The sequence below is a fragment of the Hippocampus zosterae genome, chromosome 3 (assembly GCF_025434085.1).
Source record: "Hippocampus zosterae strain Florida chromosome 3, ASM2543408v3, whole genome shotgun sequence".
Taxonomy (NCBI): domain Eukaryota; kingdom Metazoa; phylum Chordata; class Actinopteri; order Syngnathiformes; family Syngnathidae; genus Hippocampus; species Hippocampus zosterae.
The window spans coordinates 3,915,698-3,935,169 of NC_067453.1; the positions used below are offsets into that span (position 1 = coordinate 3,915,698).

Genomic DNA, 19,472 nt, shown 5'->3' on the forward strand with positions numbered 1-19,472 from the left:
AAGGAACTTGGTGTGGAATTTAAAAAGATCTGATCTGAACTGCAAATTGTCGAAGGATTTTCGGGCAAACTTTTCATGTGTGTGCGTGGTGCTGTCTATTTATGTCCACATTTAAAAAAAAAAAACTATTTTGCAGTTTTACTCTGATGCCTCTTCTTCAACCACCATTGCCTGCCAGACAAATATTTTGTTTTTCCAGATTTAAGCGTGTCCTTAAGGCCTGTTTTGTTAATTGTTTTGTCTTGCATAAACTGCACACATAGACTTGACATCACACCCAAAAGCTAACATGACAATATCTGTATAAACTGGATCAGGGTTACCACTTTGGTCAAGAGTTGCTGTGTGGCGCCTGGTTATCGCTGTCATATTTTTGCACTTCGCTCCTCGAATAAAGACATCGAAAGCAATCTCTGAACTCAAAAAATGATTTCTCTATTCAGTAATTCCATAACAACTTGGTGACGAGGACGGAATCTGACACCTGATTGGTCACCTTGGGATAGGCAAGCAAAAGAGGGTTGCCCATCCAGTGAAGCTAGGCCAGTGATTGGCTCACATCTATCCATTATCTGGCTCGCTTATCCTCACAAGGGTTGCTTGCCTATCCCAGCTGTCTTCGGGCAGAAGCCGGGGGACACTGTTAGGTTTATGTCCCCCGGGTTTAATCTGACGCTAAGAATGCATCAGGAAAAGGAAGACTCGGGAGGCAAGCATGGTTGTCTAAAACATGTCTCGGTTCACAATCTTGGAGCTCTCCAGCTGGGTCTGCCATGTAAACTGTTACAGGTTCCGGGGCAACTCTGAAGAGATCGCGTTTGTCTCCTTGCATTAATTGGAAGGATGTCCCTGATACACGATCTTCTCATGGGTGTGGGCAGTATTTGCACATTTCACAACAGTTTCAGTAGAGGAGACTTTCAATGAGAACACAGTTCATTCTTGAGGTGATCAGACAGCTCCTGCTGGAGGTCAGTGGTCCGCGAACACAGCTGTGAATGTCCTTCACATTGTGTCCTGGGGTTGATGTTATCTTCACACAAGCAACAGTTAATGGGATCAAAAGCCGTTAACAAAAGGATGTTGACTTAAAAGCCAGAACAGGAGCAGGCTGAGCTCTCCCGGTCCAGCAAGTCTCTCGTTATCAACCTACCCTCTTGTAAATGAGGTATTGCGCGGTCTCACTCTGGAACAAAGGTTTTAGAGTTACACTGAGAGTAAATATGGAATAACAGAATTACATTTATTCCAGCAGACACCCTGAACCGGTAGCCAATCACAGGACACACAGAGATGAACAACCATCCATGCTCACACTCACACCTAGGCACAATTTAGTGCGTTCTATTAACCTGCCATGCATGTTTTTCGAATGTGAGAGGAAACCAGAGTACCTGGAGAAAATCCCCGCAGGCACGGGGAGAACATGCAAATTCCACATGGGAAAGCCGCAGCCGGAATCAAACGCTGGATGGATTATTCAGTGCTGTGTTCAATAATTTTCCACACCAATATGCTCAGAAAACAGTAACGACCGACAATAGCTAATGTTCGATTTTCAACATTTGTGATTGCAAAATCCTTTTATGCGCACATAGAGGTCGTCTGATTCACTAATGCATTCAATGCATAGTCAATTCTGAATTAACCTGAAAACTGCACATTTGCTGCACTTTACAGAAAGTTGAAAATAGTTGAGTTTATATTACGTGTTCCCACAGTCATTCACCACATTAGAAAGGACATGAAGGGTTTGCTGTGGTAATGTAGGCAGCAGATAAGCCAGTCATATTTTTCATTGTAGTTGCCATAGTGTGTGTGTGTGTGTGTGTGTGTGTGTGTGTGTGTGTGTGTGTGTGTGTGTGTGTGTGTGTGTGTGTGTGTGTGTGTGTGTGTGTAGAGGCCAGACAAAGAGTGATCCCAAACCGGCACCTGTAATAATAATAATAATACACATTTGTAAGCGCCTTTCACAACACTCAAGGACACTGTACAGCCAAGACCAATAGTAAAACACAGATAAAATAATAAATAAAGAAAGAAAGATTTAAGGCGGGTAGGCAAGTCTGAATAGGTGGGTTTTGAGCTGGGTTTTGAATAAGGAAAGAGAGTCAATATTACGAATGTTGGGAGGAAGTGAGTTCCAGAGTTTGGGGGCAGAGCGACTGAAGGCTCTGCACCCCATTGTACTGAGACGGGCTGAGGGTAGAAAAAGGTGGAGGGAGGATGAGGACCTGAGTGAGCGAGAGGGAATGGAGATTTGAAGAAGATCTGACAGATAGGGGGGCGCAAGGTTATGGATGGCTTTGAATGTATAGAGAAGTATTTTGAAGTTGAATCTAAGTTTGACAGGAAGCCAGTGGAGCTGTCGGAGGATGGGGGTGATATGATGGAAGGAGGGGGTTCTCGTGATGATCCGGGCTGCTGAAGTTTATGGAGGAATTTTTGATGGACACCGAAGAGGAGTGAGTTGCAGTAGTCAATACGGGACTGTGAACAAGGATAGCGGTGGTGTGCGGAGTGAGTGAGGGACGGAGGCGGTTTATATTGCGAAGGTGGAAATGAGCGGACCGGGTAATGTTATTGATGTGGGAGTGAAAGGATAGTGAACTGTCAAGGATGACACCCAGACTCTTCACCTGGGGGGAAGGAGATATAGTGGCATTATCAATTGTGAGGGAGAAACTGTCGGCTTTGTTTAGAGTGGATTTGGTACCGACGAGTAGGAGTTCAGTTTTATTGCGGTTTAGCTTGAGGAAATTGTGGGTGAACCAAGATTTGACTTCTGAGAGACAGTGAGAGAGGGACGAGGGTGGGAGAGAAGCGTCGGGTTTGCTGGAGAGATAGAGCTGGGTGTCATCCGCAAAGCAGTGAAAGTGTAAGCCAAATTTGCGGAAAATGTTTCCGAGTGGAAGGAGGTAGACAATGAAGAGGAGCGGACCGAGGACAGAACCCTGGGGAACACCAGAAGAAACGGGGAGGGATTGTGAAGTAAAAGAATCAACTTGAATGAACTGAGAGCGGCCAGTGAGATATGAGTGGAACCAATGTAGAGGGGTGTTGGTGATGCCTATGGTAGAGAGTCGATTGAGGAGGATGGGGTGAGAGATTGTGTCGAAGGCTGCACTCAGGTCAAGGAGGATGAGGATGGAAATAAGGCCAGAGTCTGCTGCCATGAGAAGATCGTTTGTGATTTTTATGAGGGCTGTTTCAGTACTGTGACGGGGACGGAAGCCGGACTGGAATTGTTCATAAAGACTATTGTCTGTGAGGTGGGAGTGGATCTGAGAGGCGACAGTTTTCTCCAGAATTTTTGAGATGAAGGGAAGATGGGAAATGGGGCGTAGGTTATTGAAGTCATTGGGATCTGAACCAGGTTTTTTCAGGATTGGGGTGACAGCTGCAGTTTTGAAGAGCACAGGAACAATTCCAGTCGACAGAGAGGAATGGATAATGGCTGAGATGAAGGGAAGCAGAGAGGGTAGGCAGGATTTGACCAGAACTGTGGGGAGGGGATCAAGCTGACAGGAGGAAGTCTTGGATTTAATGATGAGGTCTGAAATTAATGAGAGATGGGGGAGTTCAAAAGAAGAGAACAGTTTGCAAGGGGTGAGAGGGTCAGATGAGGGGAAAGGTACAGAGGAGCCCAGATGCTGGTGGATTCTGTTGATTTTTTCATTGAAAAAGAGGAGAAGTGCATTGCAGGTGTCACGAGAGTAAAAGTGAGGTGGTAGGGAGTCAGGAGGTTGAGTGATTCTGTTTCAAAGGGAAAAGAGAGTCTTAGTATTTCCAGCATTGGAGCAGATTAGTCCGGAGTAGTAATGTGATTTTGCTTGAGAGATGGAATCCTTGTAGAGGGATAGCTGAGCTGCATAGATGTCCTTGTGAGCAGTGAGGCCGGTTTTCCTATAAAGTCTCTCAAGCTGCCGGGTTTGGGATTTCAAGGAACGTAGATGAGGGGTGAACCAAGGGGCAGACCGAGTAAAAAGGACAGAGCGGGACTTGACAGGGGCGAGCGTATTGAGGATGCTGGTGAGACCAGAGTTATATTGGAAAACCAAATCATCAGGAGTGGAGTCAATGTCCGGAGTCAGGGTGGTCAGCCATGCAGTGAAAGAGTCAATGTTAATGTCTTTAATATTACGGTAAACAATGGTCCGGGGTGATTTGGCAGTTGAGAGCTGGAGTGTAATGTTGAATGAGATAAGGAAGTGGTCCGTTATTGGAAGTTCATCAGCAGTACAGTTGGAGGGGGAAATACCAGAGCAGCAGATCAGATCCAGGGTGTGGCCTTTGATGTGTGTGGGAAAATCTACAAATTGATCAAAACCAAGACTGTTAATTGAAGAAGTGAAGTCAATGGTGAGAGGAAGAGCAGTGTTGTCCATATGTATATTAAAATCTCCCAGGATTATTACATTTGGTGACAGAGAGGAGAGATGGGTGAGGACAGTAGACACTTCATTTAAAAAGTTGCGGTGGGGTTTGGGGGAGCGGTACACTGTGGCAATAATCGTGGGGATGGGTCCGGATATTTGACAGGCAAGGCATTCAAAGGAGGAAAGTGGCGGGAGAGAAACCGCCACTTGGGGCGCCACCTGGGGGCAGGCATAGGCGGAGTCCAACAGACCGGACTACCGGCAGCCCCCTGCAACTCTTGCCAGGAGAAGGTCGTCATGGGTACCCTCATGCCCCCGGAAACCACCTGGCAGGAGTGAAGGTGGTGGGAGTGAGGACTGTGCACCCACACCCTCACCTTAAGCCACTGGACCTGGCTGAAACTCCTGACAGGGCCCACCGGAGGACAGCACTTGTGGCCACAGAGCTCGCGAGGTATAACATCGATATCGCAGCTCTCAGCGAGACCAGAATACATGGAGAGGACTCCCTGACAGAAGTTGGTGCAGGGTATACCTTTTTCTGGAAAGGAGTCCCCGAAGGCACTCGTCGAAACCATGGAGTTGGCTTTGCTGTGAAGTCCCAACTGTTGAAGCGCATCCCAGAATCCCCCACCGGCATCAATGAAAGACTGATGACATGGCGCATTCCACTGGCAAAGGGACGCTTTGCCACACTCATCAGTGCCTATGCACCAACTCTGAATGCCGAGCACAATATAAAGGAGGATTTCTACAGAGCTCTGGACACCATCCTGCAGCAAACACCGGCTACGGACAAGCTCATAGTCATGGGAGATTTCAATGCTAGGGTGGGCACGGAACACCTGGTATGGACCAAAGTTATTGGCCAGCATGGAGTGGGAAAAATGAACAATAACGGCCTTCGGCTCCTCTCCCTCTGTGCAGAACATCAGTTGGTCATCACTAACACCATTTTCCAAATGAAGAACAGGTTTAAGACCACCTGGCAGCACCCCCGCTCCAAACACTGGCATCTCCTGGACTATGTGATTGTCCGTCAAAAGGACATACGGGATGTCCTCATCACCCGTGTCATGCGCGGAGCTGAGTGTTGGACTGACCATCTCATGGTCAGATCCAAACTCCTCATGAGCATTCAACCCCGTCATCCAAGGACAGCTCCCAACAAAAGGCTCAACTGTGCAGCATTGAACAACCCCACCACCAGAGCCAACCTCCGGCGACTCCTTGCTGAAAACCTTGGCAAGATCCCGGAGGAATCAGGTGACTGGCCAGCTCTGCACCAGGCTATCCAGAGCACAGCTTCAGAGGTGCTTGGCCAGTCAAGGAGGCGCCACCAGGATTGGTTTGACCGCAACTCAACCGAGATACATACACTTCTGAAAGCAAAGCATGAGGCCCATAAAGCTCTCCTGTCCTGCCCTACATCTTTCACCCGTAAAGCCACTGCGTATCATGGAGGACACGTGGTGGGTTCAGAAGGCAAATGAGATCCAAAACCTGGCAGACTGTAACAACACCCAGGGCTTCTACAATGCCATCAAAGCACTGTATGGTCCCAAGAAGCGGGCAATTGCTCCAGTCCGATCAGCAGATGGCTCTGCACTCCTCAAGGACCACCATGAGATCCTTGCCCGTTGGGCAAACCACTTTGAAAATCTTCTCAACCATACCAACCCTGTCAACCCACACATTCTGGACAATCTTCGAGACCTGCCAACAATCATGAGCCTCGACATCCCACCATCCTATTCTGAAACCCAGCAAGCCATTGCGGGCCTAAAGAACAACAAAAGCGCTGGTCCTGATGGCATCCCTGCAGAGGTTTTCAAACACGGAGGTTATCTCCTCACGCGCCGACTGCACCTCCTGATTCATAACATCTGGGAATATGGGACTGTCCCGCAGGATTGGAAGGATGCTAACATTGTTGTTATTTATAAGCAGAAAGGGGACAGAGCAGCCTGTGGGAATAGCCGAAGAATCTCTCTCCTCTCCACCGCAGGAAAGATCTTGGCCAAAATCATGCTCAGCAGGCTGGTCAAGCACATCTCAGAAAGTGTGCTTCCAGAAACTCAGTGTGGCTACCAGAAGACTAGATCCACCATTGACATGATCTTTGTTTTAAGACAGCTAATGGAGAAAAGCAGAGAACATCACAAGGACCTGTACATAGCCTTAATCGATCTCAGCAAAGCCTTTGACACCATTAACCATGAGTTGCTCTGGAAACACCTCTCCAAACTTGGGGTGCCACCCAAGTTTCTCAGCATCCTCCAGCAGCTGCATGATGGGATGCAAGCCAGAGTGCTCATTGGAGGACTCCAGTCAGAGCTCTTCAAGGTGAAAGTTGGGGTGAAGCAGGGTTGTGTCTTGGCTCCAGTGATTTTTAACATCCTCCTTTCTGCCATTACGTGCCTCTTCCAACGTGGCATGGGACATGAAGACGGTGTCCATATGGAGTACCGCCTAGACGAAAGCCTCTTCAACATCAGACGGCTCCAGGCTCACACAAAGACAAAAATCTGTCAGATCTGTGACCTTCAGTATGCTGATGACTGCACTATACTAGCTCACAGTTCAAACTCTATGCAGCACGCCCGGACACCATTTCCAATCTGTACCAATCCTTTGGTGTTCAGATTAACATTAAAAAAACTGAGGTCATGTTCCAACTCACTACCCCAACTTCCATATCCCCCACCTTTCACCTTAATGGCACTCCACTAAAAGTAGTGGACCATTTCACCTACCTTGGCTCCACTTTATCTTCAAATTGTTCCCTTGACACTTAAGTCCACACCCGTATTAATAACGCATCATCATCCTTTGGTCGCCTACGCAGCAGGGTCTTTGAAAACCGAAACCTGAAGGCCCGTACCAAGATTGCTGTGTATAATGCAGTATGTCTCTCCACTCTGCTCTACGGGTCAGAGTCATGGACTCCATATCGCCGGCACATTACTACCTTGGAAGCCTTCCACATCCGCTGCTTGCAAAAGATCCTCGGCCTGTCCTGGGAAGATCGAATTCCCCATACAGACATCCTCAAAAGCACCAATTCCATCTGCATGGAAGCGGCCGTGGCGAAGAAACATCTTCGGTGGATCGGACACACCATTCGCATGCCAGACAACCGCCTGCCCCGCCAGGTCCTCTATGGCCAACTGAGAGGTGCAAAGCGTTCTGCTGGGGGGCAAAAGCGACGCCTCAAGGACTACAGCAGGGACCTCCTAAAGTGAGCCAACGTCAACCCCACGCAACTTGAAACACTTGCACTCAACAGACCAACCTGGCAGATCACTTGTGCCACTGCAATCTCTCAAATACACCAAATTAACCAAGCCAGACGAACCGAGAAACGCATTCAACGACATCAGCGGGCAGCTGATACCCCCCTGGTATCCGGTTTCCCCTGTTCCATCTGTGGTCGAGTCTGCGGCTCAAGGATTGGTCTCTATGCCCACGAGAAGTGGCACCAGCGACAGCGACAGAGTCGCTGACCCCCCCCCCCCCCCCCCACCTCCCACCCAACCCATCCTCCCCTCCCTTGGAGCATGTGTCATCATCAGACATGATGGACAGCTAGAGAGTGTGTGTGTGTGTGTGTGTGTGAGAGAGTGTGTGTGTGTGCTATGCTATGATATGCTATGTTCGTCATCTCAAGTACATCACAGGTGGTAATATAAGAGCAGTAGGAACACCAATGATAATTTTGATGTGTTCCTTTTCACATTCTAAAAACGGGTAAAGATTTGTCAAAATTTGTTATTATTATTATTATATATAATGTACCAGGCATAAGTAAAACATCCCAAATTTGCCACAAACCTTTCTGAGGAGATCCTGTTGTGGGAAGGTACCAAGTTCCTAGCTGTAGAGTAAAGTTCTTGTGCTGAAAAAGTGTTATTCCAAGTGGCCAGACAGCAATCTCCTACTATTCAGAGGGTGTCGACCCAAACACAGCAGTGAATGGTGACAAAAGTAATCAATACCTCAAACTTTAAAGTGTTTATAATTTCCAACCCATCTTCTTACAATGCTGCTAAAAATAAATGGCTTGCAGATATGATTTTGGAGAAAAAAAAATGCACATAAGGTGCACATAAATCTCACCTTTGCAAACAACAAAAATAGCAATCGTCGAGCAATAATGAAACCCCCACTCTTTGATATCTCGAGAATTTTAATGGCCACTCAGCAGAGCAAAAACATACAAATGTAGCAGACTACAACCGAGGCTAAATGTTGCTCCTTCCAAATATCTGAGTCTTTCCTTTGAGATGTACAGTCTCACTTCCACATAATACTTTGACACTAGTTACTACTTTCATATTAGGCAGGGCTTCGGCACCATCTTCTGGCATCTTAGTTTTTCCAGAAAGAGTGCAAAAAAAAAAACCACGTACAATATTGCGCAAATAGCCCAGAATAGGCTCAACAGTAAAAAACACAAATCCGTGAACTTATGAAGCGTGAATCACAAAGAGATAGGGGGTCACTGTACAATGACAGCAAGGATAACAACAAATGCATCTTCTTTTCGTGACTTTTTGCAGGATGAGCATGATTTTCTGGTTTTACACATCATTGACACCAGCTCACGATGAAACAAACAACAACAACAAAAAAAGTAAGAAGGAATGAGAACCTAACAACTAGTTCATGACACCAGTGACAGTGTGTCTGAATTGGTGGGCTTTTGAAAGTCAAGACAAGTTTTGGAAGTAAAGACGAGAGGCAAAAAAAAAAAAGAAAAAAATTGACATTTTTTGGGACGTGATTCATTTTGTCAGTGTTTCTCCGTAAGTCATGCAGCAAGAGGATGTGAGGTTCGCTGCCTCCTCAGGAATAGAATGTACTGCTTTTTAGCTTCTTTTGTTTTGCTCTAGGAGATAAAAAAAGGTATTTAAACACCTAGAAATGAGATGATGACGACGATCTATTAACCATCCATCAGTGCAGCGAAAAAAATATTTGCCCCATCACTGGTCAAGGATTGAAATAACTTGTTTTCTTTGCGGAGCAATTTTGCGAATCAGTGACTTCAGATGAAGAGCAACTTCCCATCAACCCAATTTCAATGAAATTAGGACGTTGTGTTCAACATAAATGAAAGCAGAGTAAAATGATTTTAAAAATCATTCATTCATTCATCTTCCGAACCGCTTGATCCTCACTAGGGTCGCGGGGGGTGCTGGAGCATATCCCAGCTGTCTCCGGGTAGTAGGCGGGGGACACCCTGAATCGGTTGCCAGCCAATCACAGGGCACACAGAGACGAACAACCATCCACACTCACACTCACACCTAGGGACAATTTTAGAGAATCATGTTCAACCTATATTTAATTGAATACACTACAAAGACAATATATAGAATGTCAGACTCCGCAGGAGTAGTGCCTCCCTAGTCAAGAGCCTCAGTGCATGGTGTGCATGGTCAATGGGACATTATTCTGGACAGATTTCATAACATTGAAATTCAAATGGTAAAATCCACATACACAGTTTTTTTAACCAACCGTATTTTCCGCACTATAAGGCGTACATAAAAGCATAAAATTTTTCCAAAAGATGCACCTTATGTATGGTGCTACTATTTATATTCAGTCTCTTTATATTCCCCAGTGAGTTGTTTCCCTCTTAGTTCCTGTTGTTCCCTGTTTCTATTAGATCTAGGGGTGATGATCAGCAGGAACCAATTGTAACCTAAAAGTTTCTGCCGGACACTAATTGACGTGCATTCGCTGACACACACTCAAACAGACAACTACTTTGTGAGAGCTGCGCAGCCATTATGAAACGAAGAGAATACCAAAAGCATCGCTAAGCACTGACAAAACGAAGGAAGGACATTTAACCCCTTGTGGATGTGAGCGCACGAGGTTTGTGTGCCTTTTTGGTGAATCAATTGTCTTCATAACTTTTGTCTTTCGATTATTATTTTGTAATTTTGTAACGCCATGGTTCATGTCCGTGTTTGTGACCAGTTCTCATGGCTTTGTTCCAATTGCAGCGGTTGTGAAGCCTTTATATAAATACAGTATTTTCCGCACTAAAAGGCGCACTGGATTATGAGGCGCACCTTCAATTAATGGCCTATATTAGAATTTTTTTCATATGTTGCATGCACTGGACTATAAGGCGCAATCTACAATGCATCCACTAGATAGAGCTAAAGGTACGTCTTTGTCCATCTCCGTGCCTTCTCTTCTTCCATTCGACTCAAGAGGCGTTCATGACCGCCTCCAATTTTATCATGCAGAAAATACGGTAGAGTATTTATTTTAATTTCAAGGCCATTTTCATAATTTTTACCTTTTCAGACGGTTGCAGTAGTTTGTGTTTTATCATGTCATTTTACCATTCCCCTTGGAATTTTCAATGACAGTCATACAGAAATTGGCCATTTGCCATTCTGTATTATAGATGTAAACTTCTGTTCTGTCTCTCCGAAGGGAGTCTCGATCGCAAAGCTGTTTTAAGCCATTGGTCCCGTCTTTGCATTAACAGCCAGGGTTTAGCCATGGAAGAGAATTGAATCTCCTTGTTCTTTGGCTCCCTCTCAAAGAGAAGAAGGAAATGGCATGATTGAGTTTCGTTTTGGAACAATTAGCAAGGATATTGACACCCTCATAGTGGTTCACAATTACACAGGACCCTTTCTGATTGCAGGCAGTCTCTTATGGTTGATTTTAATCTGGCTGTTGGTTTTTGGTCTTTAACTTGGTCCTTGCAAAATTGTGTGGGGTTATTTTAATTTTTTTTTAACATTCAAGCCCCAGACCAATCACATTACAATGACATTTTTTTGACAGTTGGGACACATTTTGTTGTTGTTGTAGTTTTTATCAAAAACTGTTATTTGTCAATTGTTAATGGCTTGCCGCCCTTCCCAAATGTGATTTATTTATTTATTTTGTCAGTCCACAGAATATTTCTCCTGTGTCTTTTAAATAGCCTGTGAGACTGTCAGTCCTTGAGATGTCATATTTGGTACATTTGTGGCCAGCAGTGTTGTGTCCAAGGACCGGCAACCCGAGGCCAAGGCCAAAGCCAAGGACTTGGAAAATTTTCCGTGGCAAGGCCAAGGACTTGAGAAATTTTCCGAGGCCAAGGCCAAGGACCAAGGACTTGGCTCCGAGGCCAAGGACCCAGGACTGATTTTGAAGCTGAGGCCTCGCCGAGGACATGTATAAAACAACGCAATCATACCACATGGCAGGTCTTCATGCTTTGCAACAGCCCTCCATCATAACCCCTTGCACTCCCTAATGCTTGAATGAAGAGTTTTTATTCAAAGAGTAGAACAGCCAGGGTACGTGTTATTTATACTGAGATAAACTAAAATAAAAGCATATGATGTACATTTATAAATTAATGTTTTAGTGCAGTAGTTTCTTAATATGAAGTAAATCAACACTCAACAGACATGACATGGCACGGAAGACAAGTTGAGAAATGACTTTGCATAGAAGTCAATCACTGAGTGCAGAAAAAGCGGTAATCTCTCAGTAATAATTTTACAGTTTACCGGCAGCAAGTCCCAGAGTCCCAGGGACTCGCTGATCAGAAAAGTATGAGTGCCATTATGGATTGAGAGAGTCCCAAATTTCGAATTCTGAAACGGTCTACTTATTAAATTGCATATAATAATAACACAAACATCAACATATCTTTATAAAGATATAAAGCTAAGTCACCCTATCTTTATCTGTGAATGAAAAGAAAACCCCCTTTGTTTTGTTGTCTTTCTTCTTCTACCCACAATCTTGCTTCTGTAGACTGTAAATTTGCCCATTGTGGGACAAATAAAGGATATCTTATCTTGTCTTATCTTATCTTATATACATTCAATTATAAACAAATGCTGCAAAAATTTAAATAATAGTCAGTAGCAGGCCTGAGGATTTCGGAAATTCATGGTAACCGTTTTTCGGTTCCGTCGGATTACCCAATGGGAAACCACGATAACAAATGTTGGGTCCCGTAAACGTTCATCATGGGAACCCATTTTTCTCTTTTGACTCATATTCATAATCAAGAATTCTGACACTCAAAAGTATAATGTTTCAAGGGTCATTATGTTTGAAAACTATGCATTAACAATGAATATTACACCAGCAGCTGTGTACTCCAGGTTTATTCCAAAAAATAAATGGATCAAAAACTGGTGTACTCATGTGTCATCATCAGAGTATTTTTTCCAATCTCACACTGCAAAGATTAATTTACTGGCAATCATTAAAACAGGTAAGTCTTAATGTGGCTTGACATGCTCTTCCCAAGACGACGCATGTGTAATCTACTATCAATTGGACGATATAAGAGAGCTCCCCCAGCCCACCGCGCGCACGCACGCACGCGCACACACACACACACACACACGCACACACGCACACACGCACGCACGCACGCACGCACGCACGCACGCACGCACGCACGCACGCACGCACGCACGCACGCACGCACGCACGCACGCACGCACGCACGCACGCACGCACGCACGCACGCACGCACGCACGCACGCACGCACGCACGCACGCACACACACACGCAAAAATAGGATTGGGGCAAATACTTTTTGACTGCACTGTAGCTTTTCCTTTGATATGGAAAAAGTCTTACCTGTGCTCACTTGTGCTGCGTTCTCTAACAAACTGGTTCGATGTGGGAGGCTGGTAAGGGGCAGAGGACAGCTTAATGTTTGTGTGTGTATTGTACAGGAGTCCTTCTGAGCTGAACTCTGCTTGTTTTTTCCTCAGCTGGCTTGAGGAGGAATACAACTCTTCTGGTGTTTTCTGAGAGACATGCATGAAACGTTAAAGACACCCATCGAGAAAACACAGATGTAAGATGCAAGATGTAAAGTAGCTTTGGGTACTCCAAAATGGTTTGTGTACTCACTTCTGGCTGTAGTACTTTAATGTCAACTAACAGAGAGGCTAATTCTAAGTTTTCATTGTAGCCATTCTTTAGAGGCACAGAGCGGTAACCTAAAGAAAGAAAACATTTGAACAGTTGTAATGCTACTCTCAGATTTACACATCAACACTACCAACTTCTAAAACTTCACAACAGACAGTATATATATTTTTTTTGATACAACAATTCAACAGATTTGGATAAAGTCCATTGTTGAAAAGAAGGCAGTGAAAACACTGACTTGAGGAGGGTTCTCGTCCGGTCTCATTCTGAGACCCACAAGCTCCCACACAAATCAAGCACATGTCATTCATCCATCCTTTATCCAAACTGTTTATCGTCATGAGGTCAGATTTTTTAAAAATAGCTTTCAAAAGCACATGTGAACTACATGTTACACACTACATACACATACACACAGACACGCGCGCGCGCGCACACACACACACACACACACACACGCGTATTGACATAATGAAACAATTTGTATGTGCATAATCTGGAATATTTTAAAAGAGTTGAAGAGAATTAAGTCATGAGAGGGAATAGTTTCGAAGCGAACAATTTCTTGGAAGAGCACATGTGCGGCTTGTTCTCACCTGAACAGATACCTTTGACAGGAAACGTGGCTTGAGCGAGGAAATTTGGATCGGAAAACATGTCTTCCTCATTGACCACAAAGCGCAGGAAGGTGAGCTCGGGCTCATACACGTTGAAGCACACAGGCTGTGTTGTCGCTTTCCACACCGGGTTCAGACCATTATCCCCTACAGCCAGCAGAAAGACAGATATGCTGTAATTTGCAACTCGCCTTGTGTCACTTTTTCGACATGTTGTTACGAAGATGTTCAAATTGTCTTCGCCTACGGTAGACGCTGGTCTTGGACTTTGCTTCAGTGTGACCACATAGTTCAATCTCCACAAAAGGACTAGAAATTGAGCGACCGAGCTTCGGCAGGTGTCTGGCAGCAATCACCTGCAAAAGACAAATTAACCCTTTCAGGGACCGCGGTTACTACAGTGGACAGACTATGTTATCAGGTTACAGGTTATGATTCTTGGTGCATGAAGAGGTTAAAGTTAAACCTGTAATGTTCTATTTTTTCATCTTGAACTTTCTCTTTAACAATAACTTATGAGAAAGTAACAGGTGATGTACTGTAGTTGCACACTGCAACTAAAAGTATTCAGAATTGAACACTCTTATTCAAATCCATTTTGAATATGAGTCAACATGCAGCTCCCGCCGTCCAAACCCAAAATATAATTCGGGTGTTCTGCGGTGTTCTGCTTTTCCTGACATTTTTGTAAACAGATCTTCGAGCACAAGTTATGGCGCGTCTGGCATTGAGAAGGATCTCGTTGTTCAAACGTTTCTAACAGAGATGGGGGACTCAAGTCATGCCTTTACTCAAGTCAGACTCCAGTTGCTATTTTTATGTCTTGCTACTTACTTGCTTGCCAAAGTTTTGCGAACGACTTGACTTTAAAAGTCATCTTAAAACTCACTTTTATTCTTTGGCTTTTGACTCAGCATAAAACTTGATTTTTACTTGTACTGTTTTGATGCGTTCTACTGTCTTTGTTATTAATTTATTGTTAATAAAGCAGTGGTTATTTGGAAATGCTCTACAAATACAGTTGAGTTGAGTTGACTTCAGACAGTTTGTGAGCGACTGGACTTTAGACTCGAATGACATGACTTGACAAGTCGTCTTGTTTAGATTTCGAAAGCTGCACATACAGTTTGAGTTTTTTCGGGAGGAAATCATTGATGCGAACCTGGTAACCCAGTCCGCGTCACTTGTTGGTGTGAAGTGGAAATGGCAACAGCAGCAATTAGAACTACTCTGAGTACCATTAATTTGAATTAATGGATGACCTTGTCAATGACATTGGCAAAAATAGGATGACAGGCACAACAACAACAACAACAACGACTAACGTCATTCATGAATAATGTTTGAATGAAGGATCAAGACCGTATTTTGGAATGGCAGAAGTTGTTTGCTGACTCTGATTTAACATTTTTAATGTGATTGCTCAATTCCGAACACAGCAACATCCCCAGTTTGAAGGGGGTGTGCTCACTTGTGCAACCACATTCTGAGTTGTTTATTTTTACTCGCCTCTCAAAAAAGATGTTTTGCTTTTTTATTAATAAAAAAAACAGTTGTTAAAGAGACGTTTTTGCTGTATCCTGTTGTGATGCCCTTGAGTAAGACAAAATCCCCACCACCACTTGGGGTCAAGTGGTCCAGTACTCTTTGCATACCTATTCAACTCGGAATCACCCCCTGTATGCCTATACCATATCTGCATGATCTGGTGACATTTATGATATGCAAAACTAAATATATATGTCAGAGTGTGAGTTGAATTTCCCCTTCAGGCACTATAATTGAGTATGATAAAAATAAATTGCCAGGAAAGTCAGCTCAAAGCAGGATAAATGACTTGAGGGATGTATTGAAATAAATGTGTTCCCATGAGTACAACAGTCTGTTAAATGGATGGATTTACAGTAGGAGTGTGATCAAACATACCCTAATCACAATGTTGTACTTGACATCTTTCTTCTCCTGCTGAGGGTCATAGCTATCAGAGCGCATGAGCTCTGGCTTGAGAATGTAACCAGAACGTCCATTCATACCGAAGAGGGTGTGGTTCAGCTGGGTGTATTTATCTGGGGGAACACAGCACATAATTATGGAATAACTATTCAAAAATGTATTCTTTTTTTAAAGACAATAAGATTTGATAAGCCTTTTACCCATCTGTTAAAGAAAGAACCCACAACGATCACCTTTTGTGTGTTGTAGCCAAAGGCTCCAGGGTGATATTTGTGCCAGAATTGGAAGCTCGTAAGAGGACATTTTGAGCACAAGAACCATTCTTGACAATCAACTTCAATGACGGCTTGCCTGCCAAGCTGAAGAAGAAGCTGTCGAACCATCGAAGAAGTGTGCACGCGCACCGAACAAAAGTGTGGCTTAACTTTGCTGAAGTAAAATGACCAGAGGTGGGCACATCAGGAAATTTGCCAATACCGTCATTCGTCTTTCACCAGTGGCCAGGCCACGCGTCTGTCATCATCACCGGAGTGATGTCTGCACATCATTATCTCACCGTCTTAACTACGCCCTCTCTCTATAGCAGGGGTGTCAAAACTTTTTGCCAACGGGGCCAGATTTTATGTGGTAAAATGTCGGGGGCCGACCTTGGCTGACATTCTTTACATTGAACAACAATATTGTTCAACAAATTTTAGTAAGCCAGTCTGTTTCACATTTCCATTTTTATTTTAATTTCAACAATCTTAAGAATTTCTTTTGGTTCATTTGAAACAGGTATATCACATGCCTATATTATTATTATTATTCACTTGACTTTTTCTTAAACAGAAGTCTCCTGAGTGAAAATTGATTGATTTGAAACATAAAATGTATCACCATGACTTTTCAATAGTCACAAAACCTTTGACTCGAACAACAGGGAAATGAACAAGCAATACACATATCCACAACTGCAAGGATCATTTGAAATATGACATATCAGTCAATATAAACATGGAGTGATGTCTTGTTAACTCGTGAGTGATGCCCTCTGGTGTCTAAATGCTATTACTCATTTAGTGAATGCTATTACTCATTTAGCCACTAGAGGGAAGCAGTACTCTATGAAACATCACTCACCAGTCTACGAGACCTCAGTCAATGCAACACGTGTTCCATTGCGCCCAACCTGCGGGCCAGACGGCACTGATTTTATGACGGGGGCCGAGGGCCGGATGAAATTCGACCGTGGGCCGGATTTGGCCCGCGGGCCGGACTTTGGACATGCCTGCTCTATAGTTTGGTTTAGTATGTTGGACAACATTGTGGTCTGCAGTACTGAAAGGTTTCTTCTGAGATTTATATGAATTTTTGGCATTGCCAAAGCAGAGGTTGATTGTTTTATCGCCCCTGGTGGGCGAAGAATCAGGAGCAGCAGTCTGAATCTTTTAGACACAAGATGCAATGTTTTCAGATGCGCGCGCCACATTGCCTCGATGGAGGAGGTATACACCAACACTAAGGTGAGCTGACCAAACCCGCAAGGCAGTTACTTGGATCTATAAGATCGTGTGAGCATTTCCACATCAGTTGTGAAGCAAGAGTCAATGACAGCGACCCTCCTGCTCCACGCCTGGTTGATGTACATAAAGACCCTGGCCCTATGACTCTTCCGACTGCCCACTTTGTCCCGGTCCAGGCTTACCGGAGTCCCGAAGCCGCTGATAGAGACCTGGGTGTCCGAAATTGTCCTGTCAAGCCAGGTTTCTGTGATGTGGATCAAACCAGCATTCTTGTATGCTCACTGACACAAGATGTTGGCATGTAGTTCATCCAGTTTATTGCGGTGTGACCTGCCGTTGGCGAGCAGGATAGAGGCGTATGGGGAGGGGGACTTTTGAATCTCTAGCCAAGGTACTTTAACTTCTGCTTTATACATCCCCTCCTCCCCCGCTTTCTCTTCCTTCAGACAGGCCCTTTGCGGACTTCCGAGTTACCCAGGAATATGTCGATCTACTTTTGTAGACCCGTTGGTACTGGACATTTCACATCCCGCAGGAGTAATCATTCCTCCCGGCTGTACCACAGTGTATCACTAGTACGGGTTGTCTCAACCGCGAGTTAAGTCCCACAGTGAAGCAGATTCGCAGTTGCAGCACACGTAGGCACTTCCTCATTGTGTTAAGTGACCCAAAGCGAAGTGAAAATCAAGAATGAAAGATTCGATCACAAGCACGTAGGGCAAGGTATGCCATTCGCAATCACCTGATTGTGTGACAGAATCCGACGCATTACAACAAACAACTAAGCCAAGACATTCCCTTCCGCCTGTCGCCAATACAGTGTAATTACTGCACCTCTGCGGGCAGGAAAGCCTCTGAAGAATGTGCCAAACCTGTCTTGATTATCACGCGCTGCACGCTGCATTTACCACTGTGTATTGCATCATTGGAACCTGAAGCGGTAGTATCAGTGCAGACAAAAGTAGAATAAAATTAGTGATATTAGATAGCCCTTGATGATCAGTCAACAGACAAAGTTGAAGTAACGCCGGGTGATCAGCAAGTGTTGACAATGTGGGCAGCAAGTGAAAGAAACAATACAAACTGTGAAAACCAAAGACGGTGGTATCACCTTAAAAGTTGAGAAAAGTTGTTATCCTCGGACGTTTCTAAAAAGGTATGTTTCGTCATTGCAATTTGCCTGACAAAACAATAATAATAAAAATTTCATAAATCGTATACAGTGCACTCCGCTTAATAGAACACCATTGGGCCGAAGCGCTTCTGTTCTACTAAGCGGGGTTTCTATTAACCGGAGACACTTTATTAGGTACACCTTCAGACACGTCGACGACCAAGTTATGCACGCAGAAAAACCCCTGCTGACGAGTTAGAAGAGATATTTCGATTGTGGACGTCCATATCTTTAATCAAACAACAAAACAACAACTTTAATCAACTTCAGTCAAACATCTCAAATCACGAGAAAAATTTCGTTACTTTTGTCTGGAAACAGGAGTCTAATTTTGCGGTTGACTTCCCTCTCAATGCGCTGGATAAGAGGGAAGTCCTGGAAACCGCGGGCGTACCTTCTGAGAATCCGGCAATGCATCGTATCGTCTGAGTATGTCCTTCTTATAGCCCTCGTCTCTTGAATGAAGTTGAAGCCATTGTGACGTGCGTGTGTCTATGTGTGGAGTGACGCGTGCTACCTGTTACTGTATACGGCTAGAACTACCGCGTTTTCTCGCGATAGTGGTACAGTATCGCGATAGCTACACTTCGTCTCTCTCTCGTCTCTTGAATGAAGTTGAAGCCATTGTGACGTGCGTGTGTCTATGTGTGGAGTGACGCGTGCTACCTGTTACTGTATACGGCTAGAACTACCGCGTTTTCTCGCGATAGTGGTACAGTATCGCGATAGCTACACTTAGAAAACCACTAGTTTACAATGTTCATTGCTTACGGCCTGTTCTATTAAGCGGAGATCTGTTCTACTAAGCGGAGTATCTTTATAGGAAATTGCATTAGGCAAATCTGTTCCGGAGCCTTTTGCTCTATTAAGCGGATTACTCTATTAACCGGTGTTCTATTAAGCGGAGTGCAC

General features: G+C 44.4%; 1 protein-coding gene across 9 annotated transcripts in view; it reads right to left on the reverse strand.

Annotated features, from left to right (window-relative positions):
- Positions 1 to 8,550: 8,550 nt before the first annotated feature.
- The window catches only part of plcg2 (phospholipase C, gamma 2), an 86,149-nt gene continuing 75,227 nt past the window's right edge, over positions 8,551 to 19,472 (reverse strand). For all 9 annotated transcript variants that reach the window (XM_052060818.1, XM_052060817.1, XM_052060820.1 and 6 more), the window contains exons 28-33: positions 15,855 to 15,994; positions 14,176 to 14,284; positions 13,908 to 14,075; positions 13,291 to 13,379; positions 13,012 to 13,184; positions 8,551 to 9,270 (exon numbers count right to left, since the gene is read on the reverse strand). In XM_052060818.1, coding sequence (XP_051916778.1) covers positions 9,228 to 9,270; positions 13,012 to 13,184; positions 13,291 to 13,379; positions 13,908 to 14,075; positions 14,176 to 14,284; positions 15,855 to 15,994 — 722 coding nt within the window. In that variant the 3' untranslated portion in view covers positions 8,551 to 9,227. The remainder of the gene's footprint in view (positions 9,271 to 13,011; positions 13,185 to 13,290; positions 13,380 to 13,907; positions 14,076 to 14,175; positions 14,285 to 15,854; positions 15,995 to 19,472) is intronic.